The following is a 19,917-nucleotide window of genomic DNA, read 5'->3' as shown; positions in this document are numbered from 1 at the left end:
GTCAGGCCGTGTAGTGAAGAAATGAGACAGCAGGATGTGATTGTTCATGTGAAATATCCTTACTTGGCCTCCAGCCCACTGAGACCTTAATACAGGTTTTGGCCCCTCGCTTTTGGCCTCCCCTTTCTCCAACTTCCTACCTGTTGATAGACTTCAACTTTCTTTGATCTCCACCCTCAGATCATTTTCAGCTTCATGGTTCCTCTCTCTCTTCCAAGCATGAACTATTTCTGGTTACTCTTTTTATCCTAGATGCTAACTTTATAGGTCTGGATGTGAGACATTCTGTTGCATGGGTGGAGGAAGAGTGTTTTAGTTAGGAGGGTTATAGGGAACTGAAAATTACACATGCTTAAAGTAAAAGGTAATTTTGGGGAGCATTTTGAGGTAGTTTGCAGAATCTTCTTAAGGACTTAGCCAGACTAAGCTCTGAGAAAAGCAGAGATGCAGCCAGACCTCAGACACCAAGGGCTCTGTCTTGTTACAGTCAGGCTTTCTCTGTATGTAGCAGATCATGGCTGCTGGCAATCCTCAAGGCTTATGGCCTCAGCACTAGAGAGATTCTGGGGTTTCCCTGACATACAAGGGCAGGAAATGGGAGGGCAGGGTAAGTTGGCCTCAGATGGGCCCAGTGTGAGTCAGTACCCACCCTTGGACCAGTTAGCTAACCAGGGGGCATGTGGTCATATGAAAACTGTTGCAAACTACAGAGTAGTTCCCAGAAGGAAGGGAGGGTACTAGATACGTAGACATCATCTTCAGAGAGATTGTTCACATTTATAGAATCCAGTGCGCTTTATGTAAGTTCTTACCAAGCCCTCACAGTTACCTTGGGAGATGGGTGGTATTACTCCCATGTATAGTTGAGGATGTAGAGGTTAAGTGCTAGGATCACCTCAGAAGTTGGCATAGCTAGAATTTACATTGGAAAGTCTGTGTACTTTCTGTTGTATCACTTATCTACCATTGTGCCTACCCTTGTGTTTTGAGTTCATTATTTTCTAAATTTGGCAGCATATGTTAAGAACCCAGTGCGCCTTGTTTCTATGTCTGTGGCTACCCAGGCAAACAGAATACCTTGCCTGCCTAGCAGAGTTCTACAGCTGGTGTGGCAAACCGACATAAATATGCATAATTAAGCACATTCAATAAAGAGATTTTAATAATGGAAATGGAGAGAAAGACCTGGACTTTCAGAAAGGTTTCCCAAGAGAACACTGAGTAGGTATTTGCCAGGTGGCTCTGAGGAGTAAGGACATTATTGTTGGCAGAGCTGAGAAGTGCAGAGGAGAGAGTGGGTGGAGCATGGGGGAGTTACCTGAGAGCCCATCGTTCCAGAGCGGGGGCAGAGAGTTTGTGGGAAAAGTTGAGATGAGATGGGAAAGGGAGTCAGGGGACAGATTATAATGGACTTTGTATTCTTGTCGAAGAGTTTGAGAACAGTTGAAGGTTTTTAAAATGAGCGACCTGCATGACCCAGTCTAAGAAACTGGCAGGAGTGTGGGCAAGTGGATTGGAGAGGAAAAAAAGGAAGTGGAGGGAACCTGTTAGAGAACTCTTGAAAGGGCCTGCACTTGTTCAGAGGGACTAAATTTAGAGATACTAAGGAAACAAAGTATAAAACTTAATGACCAGTTAAATCTGAGAGAGCAAAGGTCAGTTAAAAATGCTGGTTTTTTCCTTCTGGAATTGTCTTCTCTCTGCTTTCAGCACCTCCCTCATCCACAAGTAATTGTCTAGTTAATTGCTATTTATCCTATGCATGCGCACGCACACACTGTATCACATCCATTACTTCCCTGCAGTACTCAACATTCCAGAAATTATTCATTAATACTATGTCTGTCTTACTATTTTGTAAATTTTGTAAGGACAAGGGCCTTGTCATTTCTCTTGTTCGTTAGAACCTGGTTCAGTACTTGGCACATGGAAGATGCTCATTGAATCTTGGTACATGAGTTTGAATACTGTGGAATTTCTGAGCGGAGATGCTTAATATAGAAGTAGATGACAGATTTGAGAATTAGGAGAAAGGTTGGAAACTTTGGAGCATTCTCCACCTAGTGGTAACTGAAGTCAGGGTGGAGAGATGGCCCTGGCAGCATACAGAGAGAGGGGAAAGAGCTGGAGAACCGCAGAGTCAGTTATCTGTAGTCAAAAGATGTCAGCTAAGATGCTGGAGAAGTGGCAATTAGAGAGTTTAAAGAAGAACTAAGTTGGGGAAGAAGAGTTCTAAGAAGGAGGGAGGGCCGATAAGGAAGGAAGGAAGGTGGGAGGGAAGGAAAAGCCAGCAATACCAGATGCTGTGGAAAGGTCACAGATGATAAGGATGGCAAAATATCTGTTGACTTGGCAGCTCGTAAACTGACCGCTTTAGTGAATAGTCCCATTGGGAAGGTAGGTCTGTGCTTCCTGGTGCTGCCATAACAGATCACCACAAATTTAGACGGCTTCAAGCAACAGAAATTTATTGTCTTACAGTTGTGCAGGCTGAACTTCGGAAAGTCAGGTATCGGCTGGGCCATGTGCTGTCTCTGAAGGCTCTAGGTGAGGGCCCTTCCTTGCTCCTTCTGGGAGTTGCAGTCTTTGGAATCCCTTTGCATCGTTCCAGTCTGTGCCTCTGAAGTGGCATGGTATTTTCCCTATGTCTGTATCCCTGTCCAACTTTCCCTCTTTTTATAAGGACACCAGACACTGGATTAGGATTTGTCCTAATCCAGTATGACCTCATTTTAAATTGATTACATCTGCTAAGACCTGTTTCCAAATAAGGTGACATTCATAGGTTCCAGGAATTAGGAACATATAATTTGGTTGTTGGGATAATGGGGTCTAGGGGGAGCACAATCCATCCCACAACTGTCTAGAAACTGAATTATTGTGTTTTGAGCCTAGAATGGGAGGGCGTACAGGAGGAAAAGAAATAAGACAGCAAACGTGGAAAACTGACAAAGCTCTCTCTATAAGAAAAAAAAAGTGGGAAAAAGTGGCAGATATTGGGGAACACTGGGTGGAGAAAGATTGTGTGTTTTTTTTGTTGCTCTCATTGTTAGAATTCCGAAATTTATTAAAAGCGTGGACCCTTCCTAGGCGCCACTGTAGCAAAATTGTACCTGTCGTGCAAATGTAAAATTAACACATCAAAGATTTTATTCAACTCATTAATTAGTGAAGGAATCAGTAAGAGGTTAAAATGTGTCCAAAGAGTATTTGAGAGACTAGGTGTTTAGATAGGCAGTCTTAGGCTGTGATTGCTAGATTAGATGACTAAAAGTGGGCTATTAGGGCTCTAAACTGTAATATTTGGATTTTTTTTCAACTGTCCAGAAATTATATACATCTCCACAGGACAAAAATCTACAATTTTATAGGAATAAAACTAGCATATGACCCAGCAGTCCCACTACTAGGCATATGCCCTGAGAAAACCCAAAACTGAAAAAGACACATGTACCCCAATGTTCATTGCAGCACTATTTACAATACCTAGGACATGGAGGCAACCTAAATGTCCATCAACAGATGAATGGATAAAGACACAGTGGTACATATATATAATGAAATATTACTCAGCCATAAAAAGGAACCCATTTGAGTCAGTCCTAATGAGGTAGATGGGCTTGTAATTTAGAGCCTTGCCAACATCTGCTGGATCATCGAAAAAGCAAAAGTTCCAGAAAAACATCTGCTTTATTGACTATGCCAAAGCCTTTGACTGTTTGGATCACAATAAACTGGAAAATTCTGAAAGAGATAGGAATACCAGACCACCTGACCTGCCTCTTGAGAAACCTGTATGCAGGTCAGGAAGCAACAGTTAGAACTGGACATGGAACAACAGACTGGTTCCAAAGAGGAAAAGGAGTACGTCAGGGCTGTATATTGTCACCCTGTTTATTTAACTTATATGCAGAGTACATCATGAGAAACGCTGGGCTGGAAGAAGCACAAGCTGGAATCAAGATTGCCGGGAGAAATATCAATAACCTCAGATATGCAGATGACACCACCCCTATGGCAGAAAGTGAAGAGGAACTAAAAAGCCTCTTGATGAAAGTGAAAGAGGAGAGTGAAGAAGTTGGCTTAAAGCTCAACGTTCAGAAAATGAAGATCATGGCATTTGGTCCCATCACTTCATAGGCAATAGAAGGGGAAACAGTGGAAACAGTGTCAGACTTTATCTTTCTGGGCTCCAAAACCACTGCAGATGGTGACTGCAGCCATGAAATTAAAAGACGCTTACTCCTTGGAAGAAAAGTTATGACCAACCTAGACAGCATATTGAAAAGCAGAGACATTACTTTGCCAACAAAGGTCTGTCTAGTCAAGGCTATGGTTTTTCCAGTAGTCATGTTTGGATGCGAGAGTTGGACTGTGAAGAAAGCTGAGCACCAAAGGATTGATGCTTTTGAACTGTGGTGTTGGAGAAGACTCTTGAGAGTCCCTTGGACTGCAAGGAGATCCAACCAGTCCATTCTGAAGGAGATCAGCCCTGGGATGTCTTTGGAAGGAATGATGCTGAAGCTGAAACTCCAGTACTTTGGCCACCTCATGCAAAGAGTTGACTCATTGGAAAAGACTCTGATGCTGGGAGGGATTGGGGGCAGGAGGAAAAGGGGATGACAGAGGATGAGATGGCTGGATGGCATCACTGACTCAATGGATGTGAGTCTGAGTGAACTCCGGGAGATGGTGATGGACAGGGCAGCCTGGCGTGCTGCGATTCATGGGGTCGCAAAGAGTCAGACACGACTGAGGGACTGAACTGAACTGATAACACAGTGAAGTGAGTCAAAAGAGAAAAACAGGTATCATATACTAACACATAGATATGGAATCTAGAAAGATGGTACTGTTGAACCTATTTGCAGAGCAGCCGTGGAGACAGACGTTGAGAACAGACTTATGGACACAGCTTGAGCGGAGGAAGGAGAGGGTGGGATGTATAGAGACAGTAACATGGAAACATACATTCAGTTCAGATCAGTCGCTCAGTCTTGTCTGACTCTTTGTGACCCCATGAATCACAGCACGCCAGGCCTCCCTGTCCATTACCAACTCCTGGAGTTCTCTTAAACTCATGTCCATCGAGTCAGTGATGCCATCCAGCCATCTCATCCTCTGTCGTCCCCTTCTCCTCCTGCCCCCAATCCCTCCCAGCATCAGAGTCTTTTCCAATGAGTCAACTCTTTGCATGAGATGGCCAAAGTACTGGAGTTTCAGCTTTAGCATCATTCCTTCCAAAGAAATCCCAGGGCTGATCTCCTTCAGAATGGACTGGTTGGATCTCCTTGCAGTCCAAGGGACTCTCAAGAGTCTTCTCCAACACCACAGTTCAAAAGCATCAATTCTTCGGCTCTCAGCCTTCTTCACAGTCCAACTCTCACATCCATACATGACCACAGGAAAAACCATAGCCTTGACTAGACGAACCTTTGTTGGCAAAGTAATGTCTCTGCTTTTCAATATGCTATCTAGGTTGGTCATAACTTTCCTTCCAAGGAGTAATAACCAGTGGGAATTTGCTGTATGACTCAGGGAATTCAAACTGGGAATCTGTAACAACCTAGAGGGGTGGGATAGGGAAGGAGGTGGGAGGGATGTTCAAAGGAGAGAGGAGGAACATAGGTAAACCCTATGGCTGATTCATGTTGATGTTTGGTAGAAACCAACACAATACTATAAAGCAATTGTCCTTCAATTAAAAAATAAATTAACTTTTTTTTCAACTGGTCAAATTGGTTTTATTTCATTATTTACTAAAGTTTTAAATATAATCACATAAAAAACAAACATTTCAAAAAGTGCAAAATATTAGAAAGCTAATCAGTGCTATTAATCTTTCCATGCAAACAATCTCTCTTGCTGAGAATAAGCAATACCAATTCTGCAGCTGGGAATATGTATAAAATGGTACTCTACCAGAGTTTAAAAATAGGCTTGGTCAAGAGATTGCACATGATACAACTGAAGTAGTGCAAAAAATATACAACTGAATAAGGAATTTAAGTCAAGCTTAGTACCCTGTGTAAGTGCATCCATGATACCAACACGGGGATACACAGGATATAAAGCTCTTTTCCAGCCACCTGCCCTTCACCACCAGGAAGGAAACACTTCTTAGTATAAACAGTGGTTTATCTAACAATCCGGGGTGATGCTGTTCATCTTTGGTTACAGGGACTCACTCTTGCTTGTCCTTTGGCTTACTCTTACAATTTACTTACTCTGTTAATAGGAAGAGTAAATTTAAATTTGAAGACAACAACTTGATGAAAGCTTCCCCTTTACATTGAATGCTACCTCATTCTCAGTAACCCTTATTTTGGTCTCGGAGTTTATGTAGTAAATAAAGCATTTCATAGAGCTGAAATGTCTTAGTGGCTTGGTCAGCATTAGTCTGTAAGCAGATGGACACAGAGGCCAGGCTCTCACCAGTACCCCAACCTTATGCTGTTAAATTAAAAAATAAATTAATTTTAAAAAACTGCAAGTTTATGTCCAATGAAGACTAGGGCCTTTAGTTGATGATAAATTACAAGTCCAATTAAATACTTTGCTCTGTAATTTTTGGGCAGCTTTTGGTCTCTATGGCATTTAAAGTTTCTACTGCTCACCTTTTTTTTTTAGCGTATTTCCAAGTTTCAGATAATTTTTCTGCCATATTTATTATAATCTACTGAAACAGAGATGGGGGCCTGAGAACCTAATGTTCTAATGTTGACGAAATTTTGAGAAACACTAAGTAAAAATACTGGTGACTTTCAATGCCCATCTGAGATCAGGATCCATTATTGTAATGATAGCTGTTCCTTAGACTGTGGTGGTTTTTTTTTTTTTTCCAACCGTGCTTGGCTCCTGGGCAGAGAGATCATTTGATCCCAGGTGGAGGGTTTCCCAGGCAGAGAGATCCTCAAGAAGGCATAGTGGCCAGAAAGTGAAGGTACCAGGAAGAGTGTAGTTCACACACTGGATGTGAGATCCAGGCTGGGTGGGGAAAGAAGTAAGGCTAAGGGCCACATAATAGATGGGGAGGAAAGAGAGAAGTTCACAGAAAGCCAGCAGTGGGTGTAAGAGAGCCGAAAGGTCAGGAGACTGACCAAAGGAGTGAGACATTAAAGTTTTTGACATTCACAGGTGGGAGGAGTCTACAGTAATAGCAAAAACAAAGTCTAGGTTGTGTTTTCATGAGTCACTGAAGTGAAGTAGAGGTCATCCGGGAGAAGATTAGTGAGAATTACTTTCTCATGATTTATACTTTTCACAGGACACTGTAGTCGAAGCTTTAAAGCTGCTGTAAATCTTCTAAAGTAATGAGCCATTGTTCTGATGGCTTAGCGAGGCTGTGCCAAACGCACCAGATCCACATATGATTCTGGTCTTCATGACTGTAATAAATACCCTCAGACATTTATTGAGCACATTATTGTGGATTAGGCCCTTGATAGTAAGGAGGGTCAGAGAAGGCAGTGGCACCCCACTCCAGTATTCTTGCCTGGAAAATCCCATGGACGGAGGAGGCTGGTAGCCTGCAGTCCATGGGGTCACGAAGAGTTGGACATGATTGAGCGACTTCACTTTCACTTTTCACTTTCATGCATTGGAGAAGGAAATGGCAACCAGCTCCAGCGTTTTTGCCTGGAGACGGCGGAGCCTGGTGGGCTCCCGTCTATGGCGTCACACAGAGTCAGACACGACTGAAGCGACAGCAGCAGCAGCAGTAGGGAGGGTTTTTTTGCTTTGTTTTATCTTTTTATTTATTTATATATTTATTTATTTTTGGTCGTGCTGGGATGTTGTTGCCCTGTGGGCTTTCCTCTAGTTGCGAGCGGGGCTACTCTCTGGTTGCAGCCCATGGGCTTTTCACTGTGGTGGCTTCTCTTATTGCAAAGCACGGTCTCTAGGGCACGCTGGCTCAGTTGTTTTGGCTTCCCGGCTCTAGAGTTCAGGCTCAGGAGTTGTGACACACGGACTTAGTTGTTCTGTGGCATGTGGGATCTTCCCGGGCCAGGGATCTAACACGCATCTCCTGCACTGGCAGGCAGACTCTCTACCACTGAGCCACTAGGGAAGCCTGACAGTAGGTGTTTTCATACAGTACCTCATTTAATTCTTACCCTATGTGGTTTGAGATAGTAGTATACCCATTTGAAGAAAAACTGACCTTTAGCAGCAGTAAACAACCTTCTCAAGATCACAGTGAGTGGTAGGGTACCACTGAGCCACTAGGGAAGCCTGACAGTAGGTGTTTTCATACAGTACCTCATTTAATTCTTACCCTATGTGGTTTGAGATAGTAGTATACCCATTTGAAGAAAAACTGACCTTTAGCAGCAGTAAACAACCTTCTCAAGATCACAGTGAGTGGTAGGGCATTTACATTCATCGTGTGACCCCAGGGCCCATTTGCTTAACCATTATGTTCTATGTAGAGTGTGTGCTTGGTGGGGATTGAAGAGGATTTAAACATCTCACTTTCCTTCATGTGATTCAGTTTTGTAAATTATTATTACATGCAGGCAGGAGTTTGGGCTTAAAGATCGAGCTGGGAGCTGTTTCTTTTCCTTAAAATTGCCACCATAACCCTCTTGCAGCTCTCAGCACGTATCCATCTTATTGCAATATTTTTTCAAAAAATGAATGAAATTAAAGTATGGCCTTGAAATATCTTTTTGAGATTGTCGTGATGCAGCTTTAAAAATCTTAGAGTAATAGGATTTATACAGTACTTTGTAGTCTGAAAATTCTTAGTGCTAAATAATGCATTAAAAATTTTCATTGAAGTCAAATGAAATAATGAAATAGGATATCCTGATTGATACTTGCAAGTCGTTCTTCGGAACACTTTCCTACTCTGAATGCCTCTCTTCTCCATTTCTTATAAGATCTCACAGATGTGTTACAAGATGTGACAGAAGTGACTCTTATTTAGAGGAAGTATATAGTCAGACTCACCCGTGCACTCTGACAAAAACCCGTGAAAGTCCACTGGAAAAATATAAGCCTCTCCTAGTTTATGATGATTGTAATGAAAGTTGCCTTGCTCTACGTTTTTGGCATATTTATGAAAGTTTCTTACATTTGTGTTTGTTCTTGTTAAAGAAAGTGTCTTTTGAAGTCCTTTCGTGTTCATGTTAATAAAATTAAATAAGATAATGTTTATTATTTTTACTAGTAATGTGACTACAATATGGGGTTAGCTGGAAGGTTACATAAAATCAGCATCATGAGCACATGTTTATCTGAAAAACACACTTGAAGTTTAGAAAGCAGCCTAAAATAAGCATGTGTTCTTTGCTGTATTAATTCACTGCTATTTAAATTAACATTCCTTGTGTTTTCTCTTGAGATGTATAGTAAAAAAAAAATTACTCAGCTATTTTCCTGGAGCAGTATCAAAATTTGTATCTGGCTTAACACATCTGACCTGACAGTATTCAGAGGAAGTGAACACATGTTCTCTGAGTAATCCCCTAGATAAATCTGCAGCCGAAGGGGCAGTGAGATCAAATTCCAGTGTTTTCTCTCCACTGAAATAAAATTAAAATTCAAAAGTTGCATGAAGAGGCTTTCTACCCTTTATGGCCCACTGTAGTCTGGTAGAGACCATCTAGGGGAGAAGGAGAAGTGGCTGACAAGCACGGTGGTGATGATGGAGTTAGAGAGGGAGAAAGAGCTGGACATGTGGAGTTACTGATGAGAGGGAGTATATGGATTGGTCCTACGATACCCATTTTGAAAATTATTTTTCCAGTAGTGGTTACACTCTCTGTCAATTCTACCTTGTGAAAGTGAGTAATAGTAGGTGGTGTTAGCCTGGTCACAGATTATTATTCTTTCCAGTTACAAAGCTAAGCAGAAAATCTGGAGACTCTTACTTCCTGACCCTATTACCGTCCTTTTTCAAACCCTCGTGTTAAGTAAGGGGCCTCGACCAAGAAAAATACTTGAGGGCTGTAGAGTAATAAGAAGAACCTTTTTTTTTTCCTTCTCCTGTTGGCTTAAAGAAAAATAAGCTTTCTGCTTATTTCTTTGACCTTATGGGGAGAACTATTCCCTGGGTTGTACCCTTAGCCAGAGGAAAAGGAACTAACTCAGATCTTCTGTTGGAGACGTCCTAGCCTTTTCTCCAAGTCAGCCCATCTCAGCCTTGATACTATCTGACACTTCGGGTCCATCACCCTTTTATTCTTGGGGGCTGTTCTGTGCCTTGTAAGATACTTTAGCCAGTGTCTTTGACCTCTACCCACTGGATGCTGGTAGCGCCCTCCCCCTCCAGTGGTGACCTGTCTCTTGTTGTTGTTTAGCCCCTCAGTCAGGGGGGTGGCTTGCCACGCCCTCCTCCAGGGCATCTCTCCCACCCACCTCTGTGCTCTGCCAAGTGGAAGGTAGAATTGTTCCAATGTCCCCCACCCCTATTTGAGAACCTCTGCTGTCATGTGTTAGGTGATTTGTTGATAATATTTTCCCGATTTTAGTGTTATTTTTTAAATATTTTGTCCCATTTCAAGTATTTTAGGCACTGTAGAAATAAACTGAAAGCACATTTTCTAACTTGGGCAAAAATGAGCGCAGGGTCTTTCTTTGATTTGAGAATTCAGCACTGTCACCTTTGGGTGCGTGGTACAGTGTTTTTTTTTGTGCAGGTGGGGACCCTTTTGTGGGTCAGGAATATATATTTAAAACAATATTGAGTCTCAGTGTAAAAACATTTCTTACTTGTAATAACAGAAAAAAAACATTTGAAAACTGCTGGTCTAGTGTCCCTTTTCAACTGGAATATTCTAAACATGTTCTTCATAGCAGTTGGTATTTGGTCAGCCCAGCCAAATCAGGTTAAACTTATCAAATAGACTTGGAAATATGAAACATTCAAGCTTGTGGATTGCAGTAGGTTTGAGACTTTCTTTTAACTTTAGTTTCTGGTGCATATCATCTTGTTTGCAAGAAGAGAAAAGCTCTGAACTCCATCACATATTTTAGAACATTCTTGGCACGTAACTTGTGGACTATTCATGCCCTCCCCCTACACAAGATACTGAAAAAAGATAGCTCCATTTTAACTGTTTTCTTCATCAGCACGTGTGCAAAAATCCTGTTTTTTCATCGGTTAGTATTTATTTTGTTAACTTTTGTAAGAACTACACTGCATAGGGGAAAAGGCAAAAAGACGTTTTGTGTATTTATGAAGAATCAAACAAATATGTACATAAAGATATCTAAAAATTGATATCTAAAACAGGTATCTCCTAACACTCTACTTGTCCTTTTGAAAAAATCATTTTTACATGACAACCTTAGGTTAAATAATAGCCTGTGGGGAATACATGAAATGCCACAGTCTGCCATTACTAAGTTCTGACTTCAGCTGTTAATAGCAAAATTCTTGGCGCTCTGAAATCCATCAACACTTCTAATCACTTAAAAAACTGCCTTAGTTTTATACATACTAAAGAAAATACACTTATATTTTGAATTACTTCATTTATTCAGGGTACTTTTTAAAGATTGAAACGCTTCCAGAAAGCTTGGTTTCATCTTTTCAGTGGTAAGAGTACATTTCTGACTAGTTTCATATTGCTATTAATAGAAGTTCTCTTAGGATGGTTGTCTTTTTCTCTAAGGAAAAACATTGGTGATTATTCAAAAGTTATTTAAATTATAATTCATTTATTTTCACAAGGGAGGTTTTTGTATCTTTGTTTTTTTAATTTAGGTGATATCCAGTAGTGATATTAAAGGTATTTTCATGGTAGTTTCAGGGGAACTTTGTGGTTATTTTCTATTCCTCTGAGTTGTATAACGTTCTAAATTTTATATGTGTAAAAGATCAGTGGATGTATCACAAAAACTCACAGGTTTATTTAATGGTGCCTTTCTGTATTATGATATTATTGAGCCACAATGCCTCATTTTTGCGTGTGGAGTGAAGGCAGGTATAGAAGACAAATGAAGTCCTGGTGGGTCAGATGGTAAAGAATCTGCCCACAATTAGGGAGATGGGTTCGATCCCTGGGCTGGGAAGATCCCCTGGAGGAAGCCATGACAACCCACTCCAGAATTCTTGTCTGGAGAATCCCCATGGACAGAGGAACCTGGCGGGCTACAGTCCATGGGGTCACAAAGAGTCAGACACAACTGAGTGACTAAGCACAATGTTGGTTAAAACCTACCAACAGAGGGAGATTCATTTAAGAAGCCGGATGTTGGCATTGACCTTAGTAGACTAAGTAACAATACTAATGTGGATTTGAGAGTAAAATTTCCTTATTAGCAAAAGACACTTAAGTATTGTCCTCAGAATCTAGGTACAGACTTGTTGTTCCTTCCTTGAAGCTAGTTGTGGGACTAGTTAGAGATAACTTTTTCATAGGTTAATGTACAGTTTCTTTATTCATTCAATTCGGTTCAGTTCAGTCGTGTCCAACTCTTTGTGACCCCCATGGACTGCAGCACACCAGGCCTCCCTGTCCATCACCAACTCCTGGAGTTTACTCAAACTCATGTCCATGGAGTTGGTGATACCATCCAACCATCTCATCCTCTGTCGTCCCCTTCTCCTCCTACCTTCAGTCTTTCCCAGCATCAGGGTCTTTTCAAATGAGTCAGCTCTTCACATCAGGTGGCCACAGTATTGCAGTTTCAGCTTCAGCATCAGTCCTTCCAATGAATATTCAGGACTGATTTCCTTTAGGATGGACTGGTTGGATCTCCTTGCAAATAAACATTTATTTTACAACTGCTACTTGCTAGATACTATGTTCTTATTCATAGGCTTTTAAAACTCTGTTCTAGTAAATAAAATCAGCCCTGCATTGTTCTTAAAAATAAAAAATCAAGATAATAGAAAGTTTTCTTAAATTCATCTGTATCCATATTGAGGTTAAAACTCAGAAGTGTCACTTTTAATAGTTTTTTTTGAAGTTCTGAACAATTCGAGAAGGTGATTATAAACAGCTCTTTTGAAGGAGAAAATAGTATCATTTTGAAAGGATGTATTCATTTTCCTATTAGACATTTATTTGAATCCCATCATTAAGGAATGCTAAATGATACAATTGGAGCAGCAGCTGAAACTTTTTAATCAGTATTATTGTCTCTTTCTAGGTGCTCAGTGAAATAGCACATTTTATGATAGAGGGAAGAATGCGGATATTGGATTTTTACTATGTGTTAAGTTACCTAGGTTTCCATATTCAGTTGCTGAGGGAATTTCTGGAACAAATAATGCTGCTACCAATATGTGAAGGGTTGCCGTGCCCTCCTCCAGGGAATCTTCCCCACCCAGGGGTCGAACCCCCATCTCTTAAGTCTCCTGCATTGGCCGGCTGGTTCTTCTACCACTTGTGCCACCTGGGAAGCCTGTCTTTAGTATAGCTTAAGTATTTTTAGAAATCATTCAACTTCTTACAGAGATTTTAGAAAAGGCTTGTGGTATTTGTAAGTAAATAGATGAAACTGATCATGTAGATTTATTTTTATAGTTTTATTTATTTTGAACAATTACTGTGAATACTCTTAAAGATTGGATTTATTATGATATGTATATATAAATATGGTATAATTGTTGCTAAGTTATGTTTACTTCTGTTTATTCTGAGTGGAAAGTTCTTTGAACTCATAAAGCTAACCATTGATTATTTTGACCTAACCTGGCTTCACCTGGCTCACACAACTAGATTTACCAAGAACCATGTCATCTAGTATATCTTGTGTACCAGACGTATTGGTGGTTGGTATAAAATATCTGATGTCATACGTATTTTAAAATATTCACAGAACCCTGATTATTTATAGTGTAAGCTAAAGATATAAAGAATAATATATCACTTTTTTAACTTTTTTTTTTTAAAGGTGATGGATGTGGACATACTGTACTAGGTCCTGAAAGTGGAACCCTGACGTCTATAAACTACCCACACACCTATCCTAACAGCACTGTTTGCGAATGGGAGATTCGTGTAAAGACGGGAGAGAGAGTGCGCATCAAATTTGGTGACTTTGACATCGAAGATTCTGATTCTTGTCACTTTAATTACTTGAGAATTTACAATGGAATTGGAGTTGGTAGAACCGAAATAGGTAGGACATTTTCAATATATCAGTGGCCAGAGTTTTAAAACTGAAGCCGTATTAGATACTTAACACTGAGTAATTATGCTCCATAGGATATGTGGGAAATTATTGGAATGTCTGGAAATCTTAAATTTGAATCTTTTGGAAAAGAAGATTCTTGTCTGTCTTGTCCACTTTTCTAATAAGCTTGTGTTGGTTCCTTTGCAACAAGATACCACTCTACTGCTTCTAAGGAGGAGAAAGTCAATTATCTTTTTGTATTGGTTTTTTTCTTTGATAATTTTATCTGCAGTTAAATATAAGTCATGCTTAGGAGTCAGTATATCATAGTAATTAAGAGCACGGGTTTTGGATTCAAACCTCCTGTTAGTAAAGTACTAACTCTGCTTTTAACTTGCTCTGTGTCCTCAGGCAAGTTACCTGATCTCTGTTTCCTCAGTTGTAATATAGCAAATGAGACTAGTACATGTGAAGTGCTTAGAAGGGTACCTGACACATAATATTTGCTTAGTAAATATTAGCTGCTGTTGTCCTTACTTTTAGCTAAGAACAATGGTTCTCAATTACGGCTGCATTTTAGAGTCACCTGGATAGATTTTTAAATAATGCCAGATCTCTGGTCCCCAACCTAAAGCAGTTGAATCAGGATTGGGTTGGACTCACACCTTGGGAATTTTAAAGCTTCCCAGGAGAATATACTTTGAGGTCAAGTTGAGAACCTTTGGTTAGAGATCAGCACCTTTCTCTTTAGCAGGAAAGGTAGAAAAATTCCTAGGACTATCTTGGTGAGTTAATATCATAGAATAAATAAATCTATCTGTGACTTTATTTGGAAAGACTTACTGATACAGGTATGTAAAATGTCTTTTAGAACTATAACTGGAACTTAGTATCTTGTTCTTTTGAGCATCGTGTGCATCTCCTGGGCTCCTCTCCATCTCGAGTCAAACCCTTCATCTCTTCCCCACTTTTCAGCCTCTTACCTACCAAGAGGAACAGTTCCTGGTCTATTGAGCGATAACCACTGTTGTCTCCCAGTCAGCTCTCAATTAATCTGGGTTCTTGATCACCATGTGCATGTTGCCTTGAATATATGGTCTCAGATAAACTTTTAGAAACTCAAATTGCCTGAGGAACTATCTATAACTGTAACATTAATAGAAGGCAGCTGGATATTAACTGCCTCCTGAGGTGATGCAGTAGGGAGTCAGCAGTACCACCTGAGCAGCTTTGAGACAACGATGAAAAATGTGAACCATGATCTGATCAAGCCCTTAGCAGTTTCTAGGAAATAAAGGAGCTAGAGAAACACATTCTATCAACCATAAAGACTATATATAAGTGGCATTTTTTAAAAAAAGAAAAGGAAGGAGATCAAGATAACTGGCATGCATTAGAGAGAGATGTCTTCCAAAAGTAATGTGTGGCCCTTGTGATTTTGTTTGGATCTTGATCCAAATTGATTGCAAGAAGACATTTTTAAGATAAGCAGAGAAATTTTAGGGTAAGATAAGAGTAATTGGGCATACAGCAATAGTCAGGAATAATTTTTTGGGATGTGGTAATGTTATATTGGTTTGTTCAAGATCTGGTTTGTTAGAGACATTCTGAAGTTCAAAAAAAATGTCTTGGATTTGTTTTTAAATATGTCAGAGAAAAAAGTGGTAGGAAGAGGGCAGGTGAAACCAGAATGGCACACCGGGCACATGGGAGTGCATCTCTCTACTTTCGTGTTTGTTTTTTTTTTTTAATTTCCATAATGAAAGTGCTTTTTATTAAAAAAAGACAAGAGGATTATGTATTTGGACAATAGGGTTATGCTGCTAAAGAGGAAGAGTGACATGGGAAAGAAATGGAGCACAGGTTTTAAATCACTCACCAGGTTCTCATACCAGTTCTAGGACCTACTTGCTGAGAATCGTTTCTACAAGGGCCTCGGTCCAGACTGCAAAGTCATCACCTGTACTGTAGGAAGCTTAAATGAAGTAATACTTTACAGTGCTCAGCTCTCCCTTATTTCCATGGGGTTTGTTTTCCCTTGCTATCTCTTCACACAGGTGAGTGGAAAGATGCAGAAAGGTCAAGGGGACTGAGTGATGATGATTCCTGTTGGACTTTAGTTCTGCTCCACCCCACCTCCCTACCCCTCCCATCACCACCTACCATATATCCTCTGGTCCTCCATTTGAGGAGCTGTTTGGGGCAGGGGAGGGGAAGGGTAGAAAAGTAACTTTCCTGATTGGCAGAGAAATAAAGGTCATTCAAGAATAACTGTTTAATATTCTGATTAGGTAGATATGCCAGGAATTATAGGATAGAAACAAATATATGTGGGCATTAGGATTCCAGTGACAATGGTAAAGAATCCTGTTTTCTGTGTTATCTTTTCTCAGGGTCCCTTCTGAACAGAGGCAGCTTCAAATGAGCTGTGTTTTCCTATAAATATGGTTCCTACATTGGTATAAAGCTTAGATTTTTTTTTCCCCCTGTAAGTGTTAATTTTAGGGACTTTTATCCCCTGAAAGATTGTATTATGGAATAATCAAGAAAGCGAAAGGAATGTTTCTCAAGGAATCACTTTTTAAATTGTAAATCATTAGAATGTGACTTAATTGATAAAGCACTTTTGGCTTACATGGTTATTTTCTATTTTCTTTAAAGAGTGGGCAGTAATATGTAACATTATTTAAACATATGAGTGTTTTATGATACTATATAACAACTTTCTAAGTAGCTAGACTGTCCAGAAATCTTTGTGAAATTAGTGTAGCGGTACCTGTTTTCACAGACAAAAAGGATGTGTTTAATGATAGAGTTAAGACTGGCTCTCCAGATCTGTTCCTTTGATAGGCAGATTGTGTTGGAATGAGAAAAACTTTCATTGTGGCTTTTCCCCTTTGATTATTCTTTAATCTTTGGTGTCTGAGACATAGTGGTTGCTCTGTGGTTGCCCCACAATCATGGAGGTGAAAATTAAGTTCATTTGTTGTTAATCTTAACTTTCTATACGTATATAACTCCAATATTTTATTTTGGTTCATAGACATCTACTAGCATCGTTTCTGGAGAAGGCAATGGCACCCCACTCCAGTACTGTTGCCTGGAAAATCCTATGGATGGAGGAGCCTGGTAGGCTGCAGTCCATGGGGTCGCTAAGAGTCGGACACGACTGAGCGACTTCACTTTCACTTTTCACTTTCATGCATTGGAGAAGGAAATGGCAACCCACTCCAGTGTTCTTGCCTGGAGAATCCCATGGACGGAGAAGCCTGGTGGGCTGCAGTCCATGGGGTCGCACAGAGTCAGACATGACTGAAGCGACACAGTAGTAGCAGCAGCAGCAGCAGCAGCATCGTTTCCCTGATGGATATTGTTGATAATTAGTCCAAACGTGAAATTTAAAAACAAATATTTAAGAGAAAAATCTTTGCTTACTTGTGTCCTTTTCCCACTCTATTGTATATATTTTCTTCCTGGATTTTGCTTAAAATTTCCATTTTAAATGAACTTTTGGGGAGATGAAGTAATTTGTGGGTAGATCTCTAAAAGAGAAGCTAAATATTTTAAAACCTAGTAGCTATTAAAGGAAAATGCATTCTGTAAAATAAATGTAAATGTGTGTCTGTGTTCAAAGGTATATTTAAAGATATATATTCTGTCTTAAACCTTCATCCAAAGTATCTTTAAAAATTGTGTCTCTTAGATTCTTCAGATAATATTTACAAAGAGGGAAACTGAGGTCCTCAGGGCTTCATCTCGTAAATGATTCTGTGTCTATTATGTTTTCAGAGAAGTTTCTCTTTCTGTATTGTTTGTCCCCTTTCTCTATAATATGCTTAGGTCTTCCTTGTTTAAGAGAAAAAGTAAATATGTTTTCTTTCTCTTTACCACCAAACCTTTTGAAAAAGCTAAAGTAATGATAATATTAGGTATGTAATGATGATAATGATTTCTAATTTTTTTTATTTCTTATTCTGTAGAAGCTCAGTTTAATATTGAAAATAACTACCATGCATGCAGTGCTTGCATTGTGCCAGGTACTATTCAAATCTCTTTTGTCAATTAACTTATGTAGTCTTCACAAGAACTCTTGAGATAGGTACTTTCATCACCCCCATTTACTGATGAGAGAACTACAGCACAGAGAGGTTGAATAAATTGCCCAAGGTCATACAGCTGGCGAATTGCTGTGTGGAATTCAAACCTAAGCAGCCTGGCTTCAGAATTGGTGTCTCTTACTGTAAGCCCTTGGCATGCTTGATTGTATTGAGTCCTACAAGAATCCTGCACATTATTCCCATAAAACAGATAAATTAAAAAAGTAAGCAACTTGCCCAAAGTCGTATAGGCAGAGTTGGGACTTGAATTAAGGTCTGGCTAACAGTAAAGTCTATAACCTCAACCCCTAGGCTATAGAGTAATAGATACCAGCTATTAGTAGGTATCTATTGGCAGGTATTAACAGGTATCCAGCCAGTACATGAGACACAAGAGACATGGTTTCTATCCCTGGGTTGGAAAAATCCTCTGGAATAGGAAATTGCAAACTCACTCCAATATTTCTTGCCTGGAAAATTCCATTGACAGAGGAGCCTGACGGGCTACAGTCCATGGGGTTGCAAAGAGCAGGACCTGACTGAGCATGCACACATGGTGGTGGTGACATTACTCCTTAATTTCTTTTACTACATGGTCCACTTACCCTGTGGAGAAGGAAATGGCAACCCACTCCAGTATTCCTGCCTGGAGAATCCTGTGGACAGAGGAGCCTGGTGGGCTGCTGTCCGTGGGATCACACAGAGTCGGACACGACTGAAGCGACCATGCATGCATGCATGCATGCATTGGAAAAGGAGATGGCAACCCACTGCAGTATTCTTGACTGGAGAATCCCAGGGACAGAGGAACCTGGTGGGCTGCCGTCTATCAGGTCGCACAGAGTCGGACACGACTGAAGCAGCAGCAGCAGCCACTTACCCTAAACTGTTGAAACTAGCAACTTTCTAGTAAACATTAACTTTTTCCTTTTAGCTTTTTCCTTTATTTATTTTGAAATAACCATTTTTTTGGGGGGTGAGGGGGGCACGTGGCAGCTTGCAGGATCTCATTTCCCTGATCAAGGACTAAATCTGGGCCACAAGAGTGAAAGGCCAGAATCCTAACAACTGGGTCACCAGGGAACTCCCTATTCTGACATTATTTTTTCTTTACAGTCAGTATTATAAAATATTTAATAGTAGTTTCAACATAGGTATTGACCAATCAAAACAAATGTCAGCCCTGAAAAATCTGTTTTCTACAGTGACTAGAATATGTTAACTGATGCACAAACATAAGAGAGACAAACTTTTTATACAACAAACACAACTTATATGAAAGCTAACCACCCAGAGGTAATATCTTCCTTCATTAACTCGCTCAGATTTCTATTACAAATTATCCTAATCCTTACCCTTCTCTCTCTCTAAATCCTAGCTGGACCTGTAACTCTTGTATTTAGCTTCAGCCTCATGCTTAATTTAACTCTCTAAACCTCAGTCAACTGATTTTTCTTTTTGCAAGCTTTGTCATTTTCTCTTTGGACAATGTTCTCAAAAGTTTGGTATTTTGCCTTCCAAGGGGACACTGGAGATGTCTGGAGATGTTTTTGGTTGTCCCACCGGGGACAGGCAGTGTTCCTGGCATCTAGGAGGCCCCCAAAGTACTGTCTGGCCCAAATTCTCAGTAGTGCTGCTTTAGATTGAGAGTATCAGCTCACTGCCTCCAAGTTGATCCTCAGGTAGTTAGTATTAAAATAAACATTGTACACATACTGTTACTGTTAATAGTGTTTTAGTTTTA

The 19,917-nt window shown here is 40.1% G+C and overlaps 1 protein-coding gene across 1 annotated transcript in view; it reads left to right on the top strand.

Annotated features, from left to right (window-relative positions):
* Nucleotides 1–19,917, top strand: part of DCBLD2 (discoidin, CUB and LCCL domain containing 2) — an 85,183-nt gene that overhangs the window by 9,364 nt on the left and 55,902 nt on the right. The window contains exon 2 of the mRNA XM_019968390.2: nt 13,855–14,082. Within this exon, the coding sequence (XP_019823949.2) occupies nt 13,855–14,082 (228 nt within the window). The remainder of the gene's footprint in view (nt 1–13,854; nt 14,083–19,917) is intronic.

Source organism: Bos indicus, chromosome 1 (genome assembly GCF_029378745.1).
Source record: "Bos indicus isolate NIAB-ARS_2022 breed Sahiwal x Tharparkar chromosome 1, NIAB-ARS_B.indTharparkar_mat_pri_1.0, whole genome shotgun sequence".
NCBI classification, from domain to species: Eukaryota; Metazoa; Chordata; class Mammalia; order Artiodactyla; family Bovidae; genus Bos; species Bos indicus.
This window is presented reverse-complemented; position numbering and strand designations above follow the sequence as displayed.